This window comes from Pseudopipra pipra, chromosome 8, assembly GCF_036250125.1.
Source record: "Pseudopipra pipra isolate bDixPip1 chromosome 8, bDixPip1.hap1, whole genome shotgun sequence".
Lineage (NCBI taxonomy): Eukaryota > Metazoa > Chordata > Aves > Passeriformes > Pipridae > Pseudopipra > Pseudopipra pipra.
Genome location: NC_087556.1, coordinates 23,150,838 through 23,164,272, shown reverse-complemented (window position 1 = coordinate 23,164,272; position 13,435 = coordinate 23,150,838). Strand labels below are relative to the sequence as shown.

The 13,435-nt window shown below is 38.0% G+C and overlaps 1 protein-coding gene across 2 annotated transcripts in view; it reads left to right on the top strand.

Moving 5' to 3' along the window:
- The window catches only part of LCOR (ligand dependent nuclear receptor corepressor), a 60,849-nt gene that overhangs the window by 21,665 nt on the left and 25,749 nt on the right, over nucleotides 1-13,435 (top strand). For both annotated transcript variants that reach the window (XM_064663076.1, XM_064663077.1), the window contains exons 2-3: nucleotides 9,501-9,566; nucleotides 9,982-10,061. Coding sequence is in view for 1 of the 2 variants with exons in the window: in XM_064663077.1 (XP_064519147.1) it covers nucleotides 9,501-9,566; nucleotides 9,982-10,061 (146 nt within the window). In the remaining variant the exon portion in view is untranslated. The remainder of the gene's footprint in view (nucleotides 1-9,500; nucleotides 9,567-9,981; nucleotides 10,062-13,435) is intronic.

The window sequence follows — 13,435 nt, the reverse complement described above, 5'->3', positions numbered from 1 at the left end:
CTAGACCATCCTTTCTTTTGAGGCAGAACTGACCTGTCCATCTGAAAACGCTAAAGATACTTTTCTAGTTTCTGGGAAGCCCTCTCAAAACATCAGGAGGTGTGCTTCATAGTCACTGTAATCATGATTCAGCTTTCTTTCCATGATCCTTCTTTGCTTCTGTTAGCTTTGTAATCAGAATTTAGGTAAACTCACCAGTGGTGTAGTGAAATAATCGCTTGACTTATAGTGGTGTATCTTTGCATATCATAAGATTTTTCAGGATGCTGTGAGCTAGCTGGAGTCAAGGTGCCCCCTTTCATGGGGGCAGTTATGTCATGACTTATGATGGAGGTTTGTTTTACACCAGGCAGACTTGCAATCACAAATAGCAGAGTAAAAGTGCTTGTGGCAGTTTTTATCTTACAGGTAAGCTCAGTATATTCACTTCTCAACTAAGAAATGTTCAATTATTTTAACAGGTCTATTAGTTGAAGATCATCAGATTTTCAATGATGGGTGATATAACTAGTTTCCTAAGTAGAATCACATTTTCATTCCCATTTGCAGACTGCTGCATAGATCTGAAAATCTCTGTAGAGATGGTGAAAGGGGTATCTAGAACTTGAGAGCCAAAAAGAAAAGAATAATGTATTGAGTTCAGTAATGAATCATGATATATGTGACCTCCTGTGATAAAGAAGGTGAAACTGAGTCACACTCCAAGAGTTTTCTAGATTACACTGTGGTTTGGTAGATGCTTTTTCTGATAGTAGTCCTTGCTTAAGTGGATTTGGCAGCTCGTACCTACCCTTTCTGGGCTGATTTTTATTTGCAAATTGTTTCAGCTATTCTGTTTTCATTAGGTGATTGTGTTGCAGACAGGGAATAATGTGGGGCAAGACTCAGCTGCTGGGGTAAGGCAACCCTCTTCAAATAGGACAGCTGTGGAGTATGAACTGTAGCTCGTACCTCAGCCAGTTTAACTCACACCTCTAACACTTTTGCCCCATGCCAATGCATATCTCTTGAGGCTGGGGTGGAAGTTACTGGTGTCCTGTGCTTCCACATATACAACTTCTGTGGGAAAGGGAGGGTTCCTCCATGGTTTAAACTGGCTTGGGCCTCTGCTATATCTGCTTGTGGCAAATTGTTCCTGACAGCACACCTGACTCAGGCTGATATAAGCATTACTGTGGCCATGAAATAAAGTGCAGCAGTGAATTGATGCTGCTGGACATCCTGTCTCTTTTGTGGGAGGCATTTTCCACGCAGGTCAATGCCATCTACTGCAAGGCTGTTCTTAAGCTTGTGTCTCAGGAGTGTGGGGTAACCAGCAGTTGATGAATGTCATCTCACCTTTGCTTGGGAGTGAAGCATTAACAGATTGTCTCCAATGGGAAAAAAGTTTCAGGATTTTTATTTTGATGCAATAAGCAATGCAACACTGTTGGAGCTGGAAAAAATTGCCTCAAGTTTGAGAAACATTTGGGTCTCTGTATAAAACTTCTGGTCCATGCTGTTTTGTGCTATTGTGCACTCCCATTCTTGAGCTGTTTGACTCTCTTAATCTGTTTGTAAATTTTCTAGCTAGTTGTTACAATTGCTTCTCAGTGAAAGTTGTACCTGGTTGCCTGCTGGAACTCCATACCTGGAGGTTGAGCAAATAAGAGCACCATCTTTGAATTGAAATACTGAAAAGCAACTCCTGCTTCAATTTTTAGTGTTAAAATTTGTTTGTTTGGATTTTAGTTTAGTTGATTTTGTTTTGGTTTTTTTTTTTTTTTAATTTAGATCTTATTCTACTCTTAAACTATCTTTTTAAGGATGCATGCAAAGTTGGTAGTTAATCAAGCTCTTCTGTTGTCATTCTTTGCCATTTTATGATGTCTGTGTTTTCTGGTTTATTTTCTAAAGTAATAAAATGCAAGTATTTACATGAGAAGATTCCAGTCAAGTCCTGCATTGATGGTGACTGGCTGTGAAGAAAATGAGGCAGTCATACAATAAACCTCCCAATCTTGAGTTAAAATGTAAAACAAGCCCACAACCCCTAACTTGAACAACTAGCCAGATCAGCGATGCAGTATCTGCAAATTAGAGGATCTTTCCACCCCTGCAAATCCACATGAATACAGCTTAGCCTGCCAGAGCAATTGCTGTATCTTGAGGTGATGTTTACAGCCATTACAGGGTCCTTGGCTTTTCTTGAATTCTGCTTCCAAGACTTTTGATTCCAGATAAGAAGGTTGCATGCCTTCATGTTATTCTCTTCTTGATATCAGATCATACACACAAAAATATTCCTTGTGGGAGGGAAGCAGGAGAAGATCCGGATTTTGCCTTTTGCCTTGCTATACTCTGCACTCTGGCAACAAGCTTTATAGCTTGTCACTTCTGGTGTTTTGGGGTTGAATTTTCAGTTGTAATCAGTGAGATAATCTGCCAATTAGAGTGCTAACATTGGATGGGGAGGCCTGTTTCCATTTCTTGCACTGTGACACAGCCTGGTAACTTTATTGCTTTGCCTCTCTGTTCTTCCTTGTAGAGGGGAGAGATCTACCCTCTTTTAGGGTATTTGGCAGGGCACTTTGCTGCTGTGAAGGCAAGTTCATTGGAGTGCTGTAATTCAGATGTGTAGCTCTTTTTCTGTCATGCTTAGCTCATTAAATTTTAAATGTATTGCTGTGAGTTTGGGATTGCATCAGAGAAAATGTTCTTAGACTTGGTTCTCAGAGGAAAAGGAATAGCTTGGTTAAGAGGGATGCTTGGAGAGGAGTGAGGATGGTCTGCTGCGCCTTTTTTTTTAAATTACAGACTAGTAGTGGAATTTTAATGAAGTCCTGCAGAATGGATAGTCAGTCAGAAGCACTTATATCAACAGTACTTGTAGTTTTTTGCTGCTTTTTTGATTTCTGAGCTTACTGCTGTGGTAAGTTACTGTAGCAGTGAAATGGCTGTTTGACACAACATGTACCTTGTTGGCTTCTTGATTGGTTCAAATGGAACTTCTCTACTGGAGATGCTGTTCTACAGTGAATAAAGCACTACTCTAAGGCCGAAGAATTCTTTTTCTCTTGAGCTCCAAGGGCCTGTTTAGGGACCCCAGCAGGCAATGCTCTGTGTTTTGTCTTTGGAAGAGAAGGTGTTTTGTTGCAAAAAGGTACAGAAGAGCTGTGTGTTGCTATACAGAACTTGGATATACGTGTTCTTTTAAACAGTGCCTGTCTTAACATCCATAGTTCTTTTCTTCTGCATGTTTCTTTATTGCTACTACAGTGTCAGGTTATTGATATTTAAGGTCCCTAGAATCCTCTGGAGCAGGGATGTCTGCATTAGATCCCTGAACAGTGCAGTTTCAGTAACAAGAATGGGGAAGCGTGAAATTTGAAAAATTGCTTGAGATGCACAACCTTTTCTTAGTTCCCCCAGAAGCTAAAGCAAAGTTGGTTTAACTTGTAGTTGGAGTACTTAACTGGACATCATTCAGATAATGAGATCTCTCGTCATAGGTGGATGGGAGTATCTTCTGTTTTGTTGCATGAATAAAAGAATGTTCACAACTTATAATTATATGCATGTCCTGAGATTTAGTGTATATTAATAACCGTCCTGTGACTTTTTTTCCCCTCCCTTGTTGTTTGGTCTTGCTTTTCTATTAAGATGCCTGTGACTGAAACATTCAAGTTTAATAGATTTTTGTCCTGAAAGGGACAGAATTCCCATGTCACATATAGACTGTAGGATTTTTCTGAATTAATTCCTGCTTCAAATCCCATAGCTGTGGATAAATATAACCAATCTTGACCAGAAAATCTAGGCATGAGAAATCCAATAAAAACCTGATGTGATGATGGTGGCTCTTGCTTCATACTAGTTAATGAGGCTCCTAACATGATGAATCTAAGTGCTGGGGGAGAGGGAAGGGGGAATAGATCTTAGCAGCCAGCCTGTGCTTCCCTAAATAACACCTTCAGAATCCTAGGATAGGGAGAGCATTGATCTGGTCCTGGAGTGCATGTCTTATGTCTTTAGTTGGACCCTTGTAAAATTAAAGAGTGTCTTATGTCTGGCTGAATTTGATCAGCTGCTGGATCTGGCCATGTCTTTGAGAAGCTGTTTTTCCTGTTCCTAGATGTGTGATTTGTGGCTTTCTCCATTCCCCCCCCACCCCCCTTTTGAAGTAGTGTTTAATTGCATTTGCTTTGGTAAGCAGCCTCTGTGACCTGGGCCTTTTGTTACTTACTGCTCTTCCTGTCTTCGTAGCTCCTGCAAATTTAGTGACTGCTTTCTTCCAAGTCACCAGCTAGGACTAAAATGGTAAATGGCACAGGGCCAAGAGCCAATACCTGATGGACCTCCCTAGCAGTAGTTTCCCACTGACACAAACATTTCAAGAGCTGTCACTTAATTGATTTTGAATCTGTTTTATATTTATTTGACTGAGTTTTGTTTTGGAGGTTTTTTGGTTTTGTTTGTTTTAGTTTTTTGGGGTGTGTTTTTCTGTCTGGTTTTAGTCAAAATATGTTGTGCCAGCCAAAAAATGTAAAATATTATATGATATTTATTATTAATAAAAATTTTAGTTTCCTGCACGTCTAATAGGAATTTTTGTAAGCCCATGTTGATCAAAACCATTTTTTCTGTTAGTTCCTGAGTAGTCCTCTGAACCATTCTTGGTTTTGAAAACCTTTACCGAGTTGAGATTCTGGTACTTATTTGTTTAACGTTTTGACATTTCAAATGGATGATTTTTTTCTTTTTCAAGCCCATTGGGACTTTCTCAATATTTCAGGACTTTCTGGAATTAAACACTGCTGGAATTACTCTTTGAATAAGTCCCAGAAAAAAAACCAACACACCTCCATAGAATATTAAGAAGTTAATGTTACTAACACTACTTTGATAAATTTTGTTGAATGATTGTATGCCATTCTGTTGTATGTTTCTTAATATACTACCATATTCTTATTTGTATTACCTAAAAAACCCAATCTACATGTGTCTTGTTTTTGATCTTATCTTTGCTTACTTTAAAGCTGTGTGCATCTCTTCTCTGACCTTTGTAACATTTCTGAAATTTGGTTTATCTCCTCTGCTCTGAATCTTCCTGTGCATCTTCCAACCTCTTGTCTCTTCTTTGTGCTTTTATCCTTAGTCACATTGCAGGTTTGGGTTTTGCTTTTTTGGTGGTGTTTTGTTGTGGTTTTTTTGTGGTTTTTTGGTTTTTTTTTTTAATTTTTTTTTTTCCATTCAATAGGTCAGATTTTTTTCCCTGTGGTTTTGATGGTTCCTAATAAGTTCTTAAATAGTTAAGAAATTTAAACAAAATATTTGGACAACTAATGCCTTAAGGTACTTGACTCAATTTCCAACTTTTTGAAGTTGTCCTTTTAACGTGCAAATCGCAATGTATTAAGGTGACTTTTTATTATAAATTATAAATAAATGCTGATGAATCACTTGTCTTATTTTCTGTTGCAATTGGTCCAATGCAGTTGGAGTTGATGGTCCATGTGGGTCCCTTTCAACTCAGGATATTCTGATTCTCTGACCTACTTCACTTAACTGCTGCCCTGGCTGATACTGATTTAGTCGACTGAGGTTTAGTTTACAAATTGATATTCACAGATTAAATTAATATGCACAGAAAAGGGGTGAGGAGTTGAAAATTAATTATGTTGGTTTTTATTTTCTCCCTTCAGCACCCTTGATATGTTGATTTTTTTTTTTATTTATTAACAATTTATGTAATAATATATTCAGACCAATTGTTGCCTGTCTTTTTTTACTACCCTCAAAATTATTTGTGTCACAAACTTAAAGGCAAGCTTTACTGCTTTGACCAGGTACATATGTAGGACTGAATTGTGCAGTGATTATTCAAAGATATGTTTGAACTGTGCTGTCTTGAGGTGAAAAAAAGCAGGGTTTGACATGCTGGGCTCTGTGTCAATGGCACTCCAGAAATGCATCCCTGTCTTCTTCTGAAGATCTCGCATTCTTGTTTTTTATAGTGGAGAATGTGTCTTTGGCTAATCCACATTGCTAGAGATCAGCCAGGAAAGTCCTCTCCTGGACTATTGACTTCTCTAATACTGTTATCTCAAGGAGCCTGGTAGCTACTTAATCATTACAAGTGCTCTCAGTTTTAAGGGAAAAGATGACTTCAGGATCTAACTGGATTTTTTTTTTTTTTTTGCAAAGCTTAAGTTAAACTGTTGTGTTAAATTGTTGTCTTAAACTGTTGTGTTAAATTCTTATCTTAAACCATTAGCCATCAAACTACCAGTACAGTTTAAATTTAGGACAAAATATTTGATTACAGATGGGTAAAAATGCCAAGAAAAGATGAAAATAAAACCGCTTAGATGCAGAGACAAAAGTAGTGAAATTTGACCATGCTGAAAACTGCATAGTCAACTCTTCTCTTTAGTCTTAATTTCTTTGCTTGCTACTCTTAGCATAAAAATGGTACATACATATTCTGATTTTTGTCACAGGTTGGTTTAGGAAATGCTGTACTTGCAGAGCTAACAATTGTGAAATAGGAGTAAGTATGTAACAACCTCTGCATTTAAAAAGTTATTCCACCCTTGCTTCAGTACTAAGGGTTTTCTTTGTTTGTTCTGGGATTTATTTATTTTTTTCTAATTCTTCACTTCCTAGAGAGACTTCTGGGACATAGAGTTGTTTTACACTTCATAAATGTTGTATGTTTTAAAACATTAAACCTTTTTTTTTTCTAAATTCTTACACTAACATCCAAAAGATGTTTTTCATTGTAAAGATCACCGGTAGTATTTGTAAGACTTAAATTTGTGGCTGCTTTAACTGTGAAGAACATATCTGAGAAATCTAAATACTACCAATATTGAAAATCTAATCTGACATATAAATAATACTGATTTCTAAAATACTGGGATCTTCATTCTTTTTCTCTCTTCTGTTATTCCTGCAACTTTTCCACTGGCCCTGCTGTTCAGCTGCTGTGAACTCTCAGACACTGAAATACAGATGATGAAAATATAGAAACTGGAATTTAGCAGAGGCAGCCATGTTAATTTCTGTTCCATTTGAAATGCAGGAAAATATCATCTGCCAAATGGAAAAGGACAATCGGTGGGAAAAGAAATGTTCTTTTCAAGCTTCTAAGAGCAGTGACAATGGAGAGAAAAAATACTATAAAAAGTAGGCAGCTCCTTTTTCAAGATTTTGTTTTCAATGTATTCTGCATGATTAACTGTACACAGTTGCTCTTTTGGAGCCCTGAATGACTGAACACGACATCACAGGGCTTATACTGCCTTTGCTGCATTTCTCTTTGCATTTGGGGGGAATAGGGCTCAGCTTCATGGCAGTTTTACCAGTCTTTAGTATAATTTTTGAATACATTCATACTTCCCTTATTTGCCTTTTTTAATGTCAAACATTGCACATAAGATGTTCTGCTGTTGCTATGCAACTGCTAAATCCAATATTTAATATTAATAAAACCCGAGTGGCATTAGCATCACTCAGAACAGTGGGCTAGCAAACTACCATCATACAATATCCAAGCTGTAAAACTTGGCAGGGACTTCAGTGTGCAATTGCATGCATGGCAAACTGTGGGGCAATGAGTCACTGGCAGTTACTATTTTAAGATTGATGAGTTTGAGTAAATTTCTGAGATCTTTTGATTTATTTATATATATATATAAATGTAAGTTTTTAAACAAAAAGATTAAGAATGAGGTTGATTAGCTGTTTTCCTTAAGGTTTCATTTCAGAGTCAAATTCTGAGGGGTCACTACCCATAAAAGAGTCAGCATTATAAACCTATGGGTCAATACCCTGATTCTCCTATTTTTCTTCTAGGTCAGGTTGGTCGGCCCTTTCCCACTGTTCCTGCCACTTCCTGAAGCCTGAATTGGCTTTTTTTGGAGGCAGTGCTACTTCTCTGCCTGACAAGGTGCTGTTGGATGGGATGTTTTTCCAGTTTTTCTTCTTCCACCTTGTTTTCTGATCTCTCCCTATTTCTCTTTACTCTTAACTGCTATTTCACCCTCACTCTTTTTTTTCTTTTTTTTTAAAATCCATTTCTTTTTTCCCCCCCCCTTTTTTTTTTTTTTTTTGTTGTTCTCCACTCGGTCCTCTCTGAGATTAGATTTTTAGTGTCAGGCTCTGACAGGTGTTAGATCATGGATGGTCTTGTACCCCAGCAATGCTTTGGCCATCTAAGTCATGTTGCAGACTGCAGGTTCTGTAGGACCCTGCATCTGACAGCTGGTGGTGTTGGTGCACTGACACTCGCTGACACCCAGAGGGGTGCAACGCTATTTGTCCTTTATTTTTCAAGACTGCTGTGCAAAACATAACTTTGATATTAGATCTGGATGAAGTCAGAATTATTTTAGAATTACTGCTCTTCTACAGTGTAATAACTGATTTCCTTTGTAGTACGTGATCGTCTAGATTTTGACTGATTTCTTAAAAATAGCTATTTCAGATAGTTTGTCCCCAATTCACCCATGCAAATTTCTCTAAATTTAAAATCATATTTTTGTTTCTTAGGTTTTTTTTCCTGCTGCTTCTTCTGCCCCTCAAAGACCCAGACAAGTAGGAGAAGCTAGGAGCCCCCAAACCTCTATTAAACCTACAAAGCAAAATTATTAAGGGGGGGGGAATATAGTAAGTTGTACTGGTCACATTGTGAATACATTTTTATAAGCAGGTGAAATTTGTCTGTCCCCCTTGAAGTAGTCTTTGTACTTTTCATATTCACTCTGCTAACCTGTGTTCTCACAGCATTGGGTAGTTAATAGCTCTGTAGCTTTTTTTACTGCCAGCAGGGGTTTAGTGTAATATTGATTTAACATTTCCCAATAATGGCAGTAATTTTGGTGAAGGTTTTCCCTCTTTTGGAATAAACTCGAATTGGTTACATGTGTTTTATGTGAGGCATAAATCATGGCATTGAAGTAAATTGGACTGTGCGTGTCTTAGATGCAGATCTGTGATTGGAATTTCGTTCCTTAGTGACATGGCAATGCTGAATCCCTTTCCTTTTAATTTTCTCTCCTCAAACTTGTGACTCCTCAGGAAACACTGATTTTAATGTTTGCTGAAATTCAGAAAAGTAACTGAATGCCACTGAGATGGAAGAATGTATTTTTTTTAACTGGGAAAACATACCTTATTTCAGTTTGGAGACTTAAAATGAGAGTATTTTTGTGTAGAGATTAACTGGTCATGTTGTAGAACATATAGTTTTTTGTGTTCTTTTCAAAATGGTTTATTTCAATGTCATAATGTTCTTCGTTTTTAACCTAGCTATTTACAGAAGTACAGGAGTCGGTGGACTCTGTGCTATGGTTTGTCAGTAGTTCAGTCATCACAATTGACCCATGTATCTTGTAATACTTAGAGAAAGCACGTTGAGCTCTGTTCTTGGAACAGATAAATATAGAACTGCTATTGTGAATATCGTAGTGACGTACTTAATCTAGAAAGCTAACAATTCTTTTATTTGCTTTTAGGGTTTGAAAGTATTCTAGAAGGCCTGTTTGGACCTGGATTATTAAAAGATCTCAGTTTGTTTAAAGGTATTCAATCTCTATGTTTGTATCTTGTTCTGCATTTCTAATGACAGAAGCAGCCCCAGCTCTGCCTCTAGAAAATGTGTGTTACCGTGGTGATTTGTGCTTTTTTTCCCCCTCCCCCAGGCAGTGCTCACAGTTAGTTTCATATTGGCTAAAATTACTAATGAGTGTGCGTTCATCTTTATGTAGCTGGGAGTGTATTTGGCAGTGCTGGGAAAAACAGATTTGTTGTGCAATGATAAAATGTATACAGTTTGGTAATCTGGGGACTTAGAAAAATGGCCGATATGAAGCCTGCATCCTCAGAATGCAGGCAAGAATGTTGTGAAACAGGTATTTAATTCAGCATTTCTCTTTTGGCTCCAGTTGTGTCGTGGTTTATGAATATGAAGTAATTTGCTATTCTTCTGATTTACAGACTGTGAGCCTGAAGGTGTTTCTGATTGGTCTTTTGATGAAAATTGTCTTTTCTGCTGCCTGAGAAGAGAAAAAGTGAAGGTAACAATGCAGATGTGTGAAGCTAGTAGTTGTAGGGGAGGGACAAAGGGAGGGAGTTTGCTGCTCTGTTAACTGAATATGGAAAATCTGCAACCTCCTGCCCCTTTCCCCTCCTTTGGAAGAAGGTTTTCTGAATTAAAATACGCAAGTTAATGAACAGACCTGCCTCTTTTGTGCAACTTTTTCTTTGTAGTATGTGATGCAGGTGGTATGTTTTTTCCCCCCCTATGTATTGGCCCTTTCTGTTCAGTGTTTTTTATTTGTTGGGGAGGGGGGTTGAGTTCTTTGTCAGAGATCTTGTTGGGAATCATGAAACCCTTCCTCGGGGAGCCAAACTGTGACTTGTGCATGTTTACTACAGTCAGGTGATGGGCTTATCTTCAATATGGAAATGTGGTTCATTTTAACAACCTAGAGTCTTGTTCTGTGTCTGGGAATCCCCTTCCCTGTGGGCCATATCCTTTTATTAAAGGGCTCTCATGTATGGTAGATTCTGTACTGTGCTTGTTCATAACCAAGTCAGAGCCTAAACATGGACAAGTCAGCTTTGCCAACTTAATAAACTTGCAGTTTGTTTTATTAAGGAGATTATAGGTGTATATGAAACAAAAGCTATCATGCTATACGTGGTCGTTGCTCAGCCCATGTGTTGAAATAATGATTGTTCCATAGCATAGGAAGGAAGGATCATCTGCCTTGGCAAAACTTAATTTACTGGAACTCGTAACTATTACTTTTTCCTGCACAATGTTAAACAACACCAGAGTGGATCTCTGTCAACTTAGGAATGAAACAAAAGCACTCTTTCCTCTAATATGTGTAGCTGCATGGCTTGTCCATAAAGGAAGTACCTTGTTGACAGTGATACTTGCCATATTGCCAGTTTATTCCTGTTTCCGTATTACAGTTTCTGTTAAGGCATGGGAGGAGGTTTAGGAATGCTTGCATTTAGAATAGATACAAAGCATAATTCCTTCATTGAAGCTGACAGCAGGTAAGATGTGTGTATGCTTGTGGTGTAAGGAGTTCTGTCTTTTGTCTTACCTCGTCTCATAAAAGGACAAAATTCAGTGTTTAGCACAGTTCTTGTTAAGCCATTGCATTAACGCAGAAAATAATTTTGTGGCACGGTCAGAGACTGATCATAGTCTGGGAGAATCTGACAGTGTATGGGTAGATCTTCAAAAAGATGGTTTATATCTCAGTCATCCTCATAAGTCCACAATAACTAAAATAAAGCTTTTGAAAATCAGTGATTGTTAGGTGAAGACAAAAATGAAGAGCATGACTGTCTACTGTACAGTGTGCTGATCAGGTACAGTGCCTTGTCCTTTTCAAGCTTCTATGCAACCTTTAGTCAGAAGCTGAGATACCACTGTTTATATTTTCCTCTACTTTGCTGGGTTTTTCTTTCTGGTAGCCCGTAACTGAGTATTACTGGGAAACTGGCAATGTATTCCTTATGCAAGTGATAGTTATCATTAATGGTAAGGATCCTCACACGATTCCCTATTGTACTGTGTGGTGGCTTTTAAATGGGTGAAAGAAAAGATGCAGATGTGGTCACACCTGATGTGCTCCACGATGTTTTGTCATCAGGGGTTGAAGGAGATTTTAGGATTGTGTACAGACTGATACAGAATGCAGAAGGGGTGTGCAGCATTGCTAGGGGAAGAGGAAGGAGATTTGTCCTGACCAGGCTGGAGAGAACTGTGAGATAAGACTTTAGAGTATGTAGGGGTTTTTTTCTTTTCCTTTTTTTTTTTTTTGTTTATTTGTTTGTTTGTTTGTTTACTGCTCTCCAGCCTCTCTCAGTTCTGTTGGGTTTGGGGTTTTGGGCTTTTTGGTTTATCTTTTTTTGGTTTGGTTTTTGAGGGAGAAATATGGCTCCTTTTAGATATAGGGAGTTCTTGTGTGTCAACTGAGAGAGATGGCAGGGTGGGAGTGCTTCCTTTCTCCTGTGGGTGCAGCAGATTGCTGCACTGCTGGCACTGATGTCATTAGCTTGCAATACAGATCTAAATAGGATTCTTTCATGAGAGCCTTCAAATAGTGTGAGTTTGACAACATCTTAATTTGAATTGAAATGTCATAGAATTTTTAGAAAAAAGTTTGTAACTTAATTTGGTATTTAGCCAAATAATGGGCATCCTTCAGCTAATGAACTAAATTAGAAATGGTGCTAATTTATTTGAAATGTCTTCCATTGAGCATCTGTACTAATATCTGTAACTCTTCTTTTTAGGGAGTTGGAGGCTCATTCTTCTGTAACTGCTAAAACTGTCTGTTCCTGTACATAAAGTGATAGCAGTTGTGCTTTCTCTGCCTTACCCTCTATTCTGCTTTTTTTTTATTGTTCATCTGCATCCTCTTAAATTTTTAGGAAAAGAACCAGGCAGGGTGCGATGATTTGGGTTTGTGCTTATATACTGCTGAGTTACAGAATTAAAAGGTATGTAACTGATGTTGTAGCTGGGAGCAAGATAGCCACAAACCATGTGGTTGTGGCTGGCCTTTTTTTCCAATGAGTACATCTTTAGCAATACCCATCTAGGATTGGTTGAATAATTAATCAATGTCCTTGACTTTCACCTTTGACTGACATGTAGGTACCTGGTCCAACAAGTTCAAAACCAATTAAAATCTTCAGGTTTTTTTTCTGGATTTCATTTGCCCTTAAGAATTACCTGTAACGTAGGAGACCAGTAGTTGTGCTTAAGAAAAATTGAGTTCTGGACTGCAGGATGAGAATTGAAGGCCAGTATTAGTTTATTGGCAGAGCTGCTTAAGGGGTAAAAAACTACATTTGCTCTCCCACTCTTTCAGTGATGTTGGTTCTTGCTTTTACAAGCAGTCAGATTCAATTACACAACTTCTTCAAAGGATGGAGAACCATCTGCTGAAGTATTCTAAAAAGATTAATTTATTTGTAGCAGTAGTTCTACTTGCAAATACTGAGCAAATGCATGCGTTTTTTGGCAGTCAAAATACAAGACAGGTTTTGATAGAGAAATAGACTTAAGTGTCTTCATGTGTAAGGGGTAATAAACTACAGACAAAGTAGGGAGCTAACATTTTCCCTGTCATATTTTTGCTCAAATTCAAAGCATTATGTGCAATAACATAGAGCTTTTCGAAACTGGATTTTTTTTCTTTCATCACAGAATGCAGAATACAACAATTGTTTCTGTGTGGTATGATCAGAGAATAACTGGTAACCTAAGGAGCTGCTGCCTGGGTGCCTGTGTGCAGTAAGGCATGGGTACATTGATGGACAAGAAAGTCAAAAAAGGCAATTAGCATCTCTAGCTGCCTACACGTAGTTAGAGGAGGATCAGGTCCTATGGGACCAAATTTGGTGAATTTGCATTTGG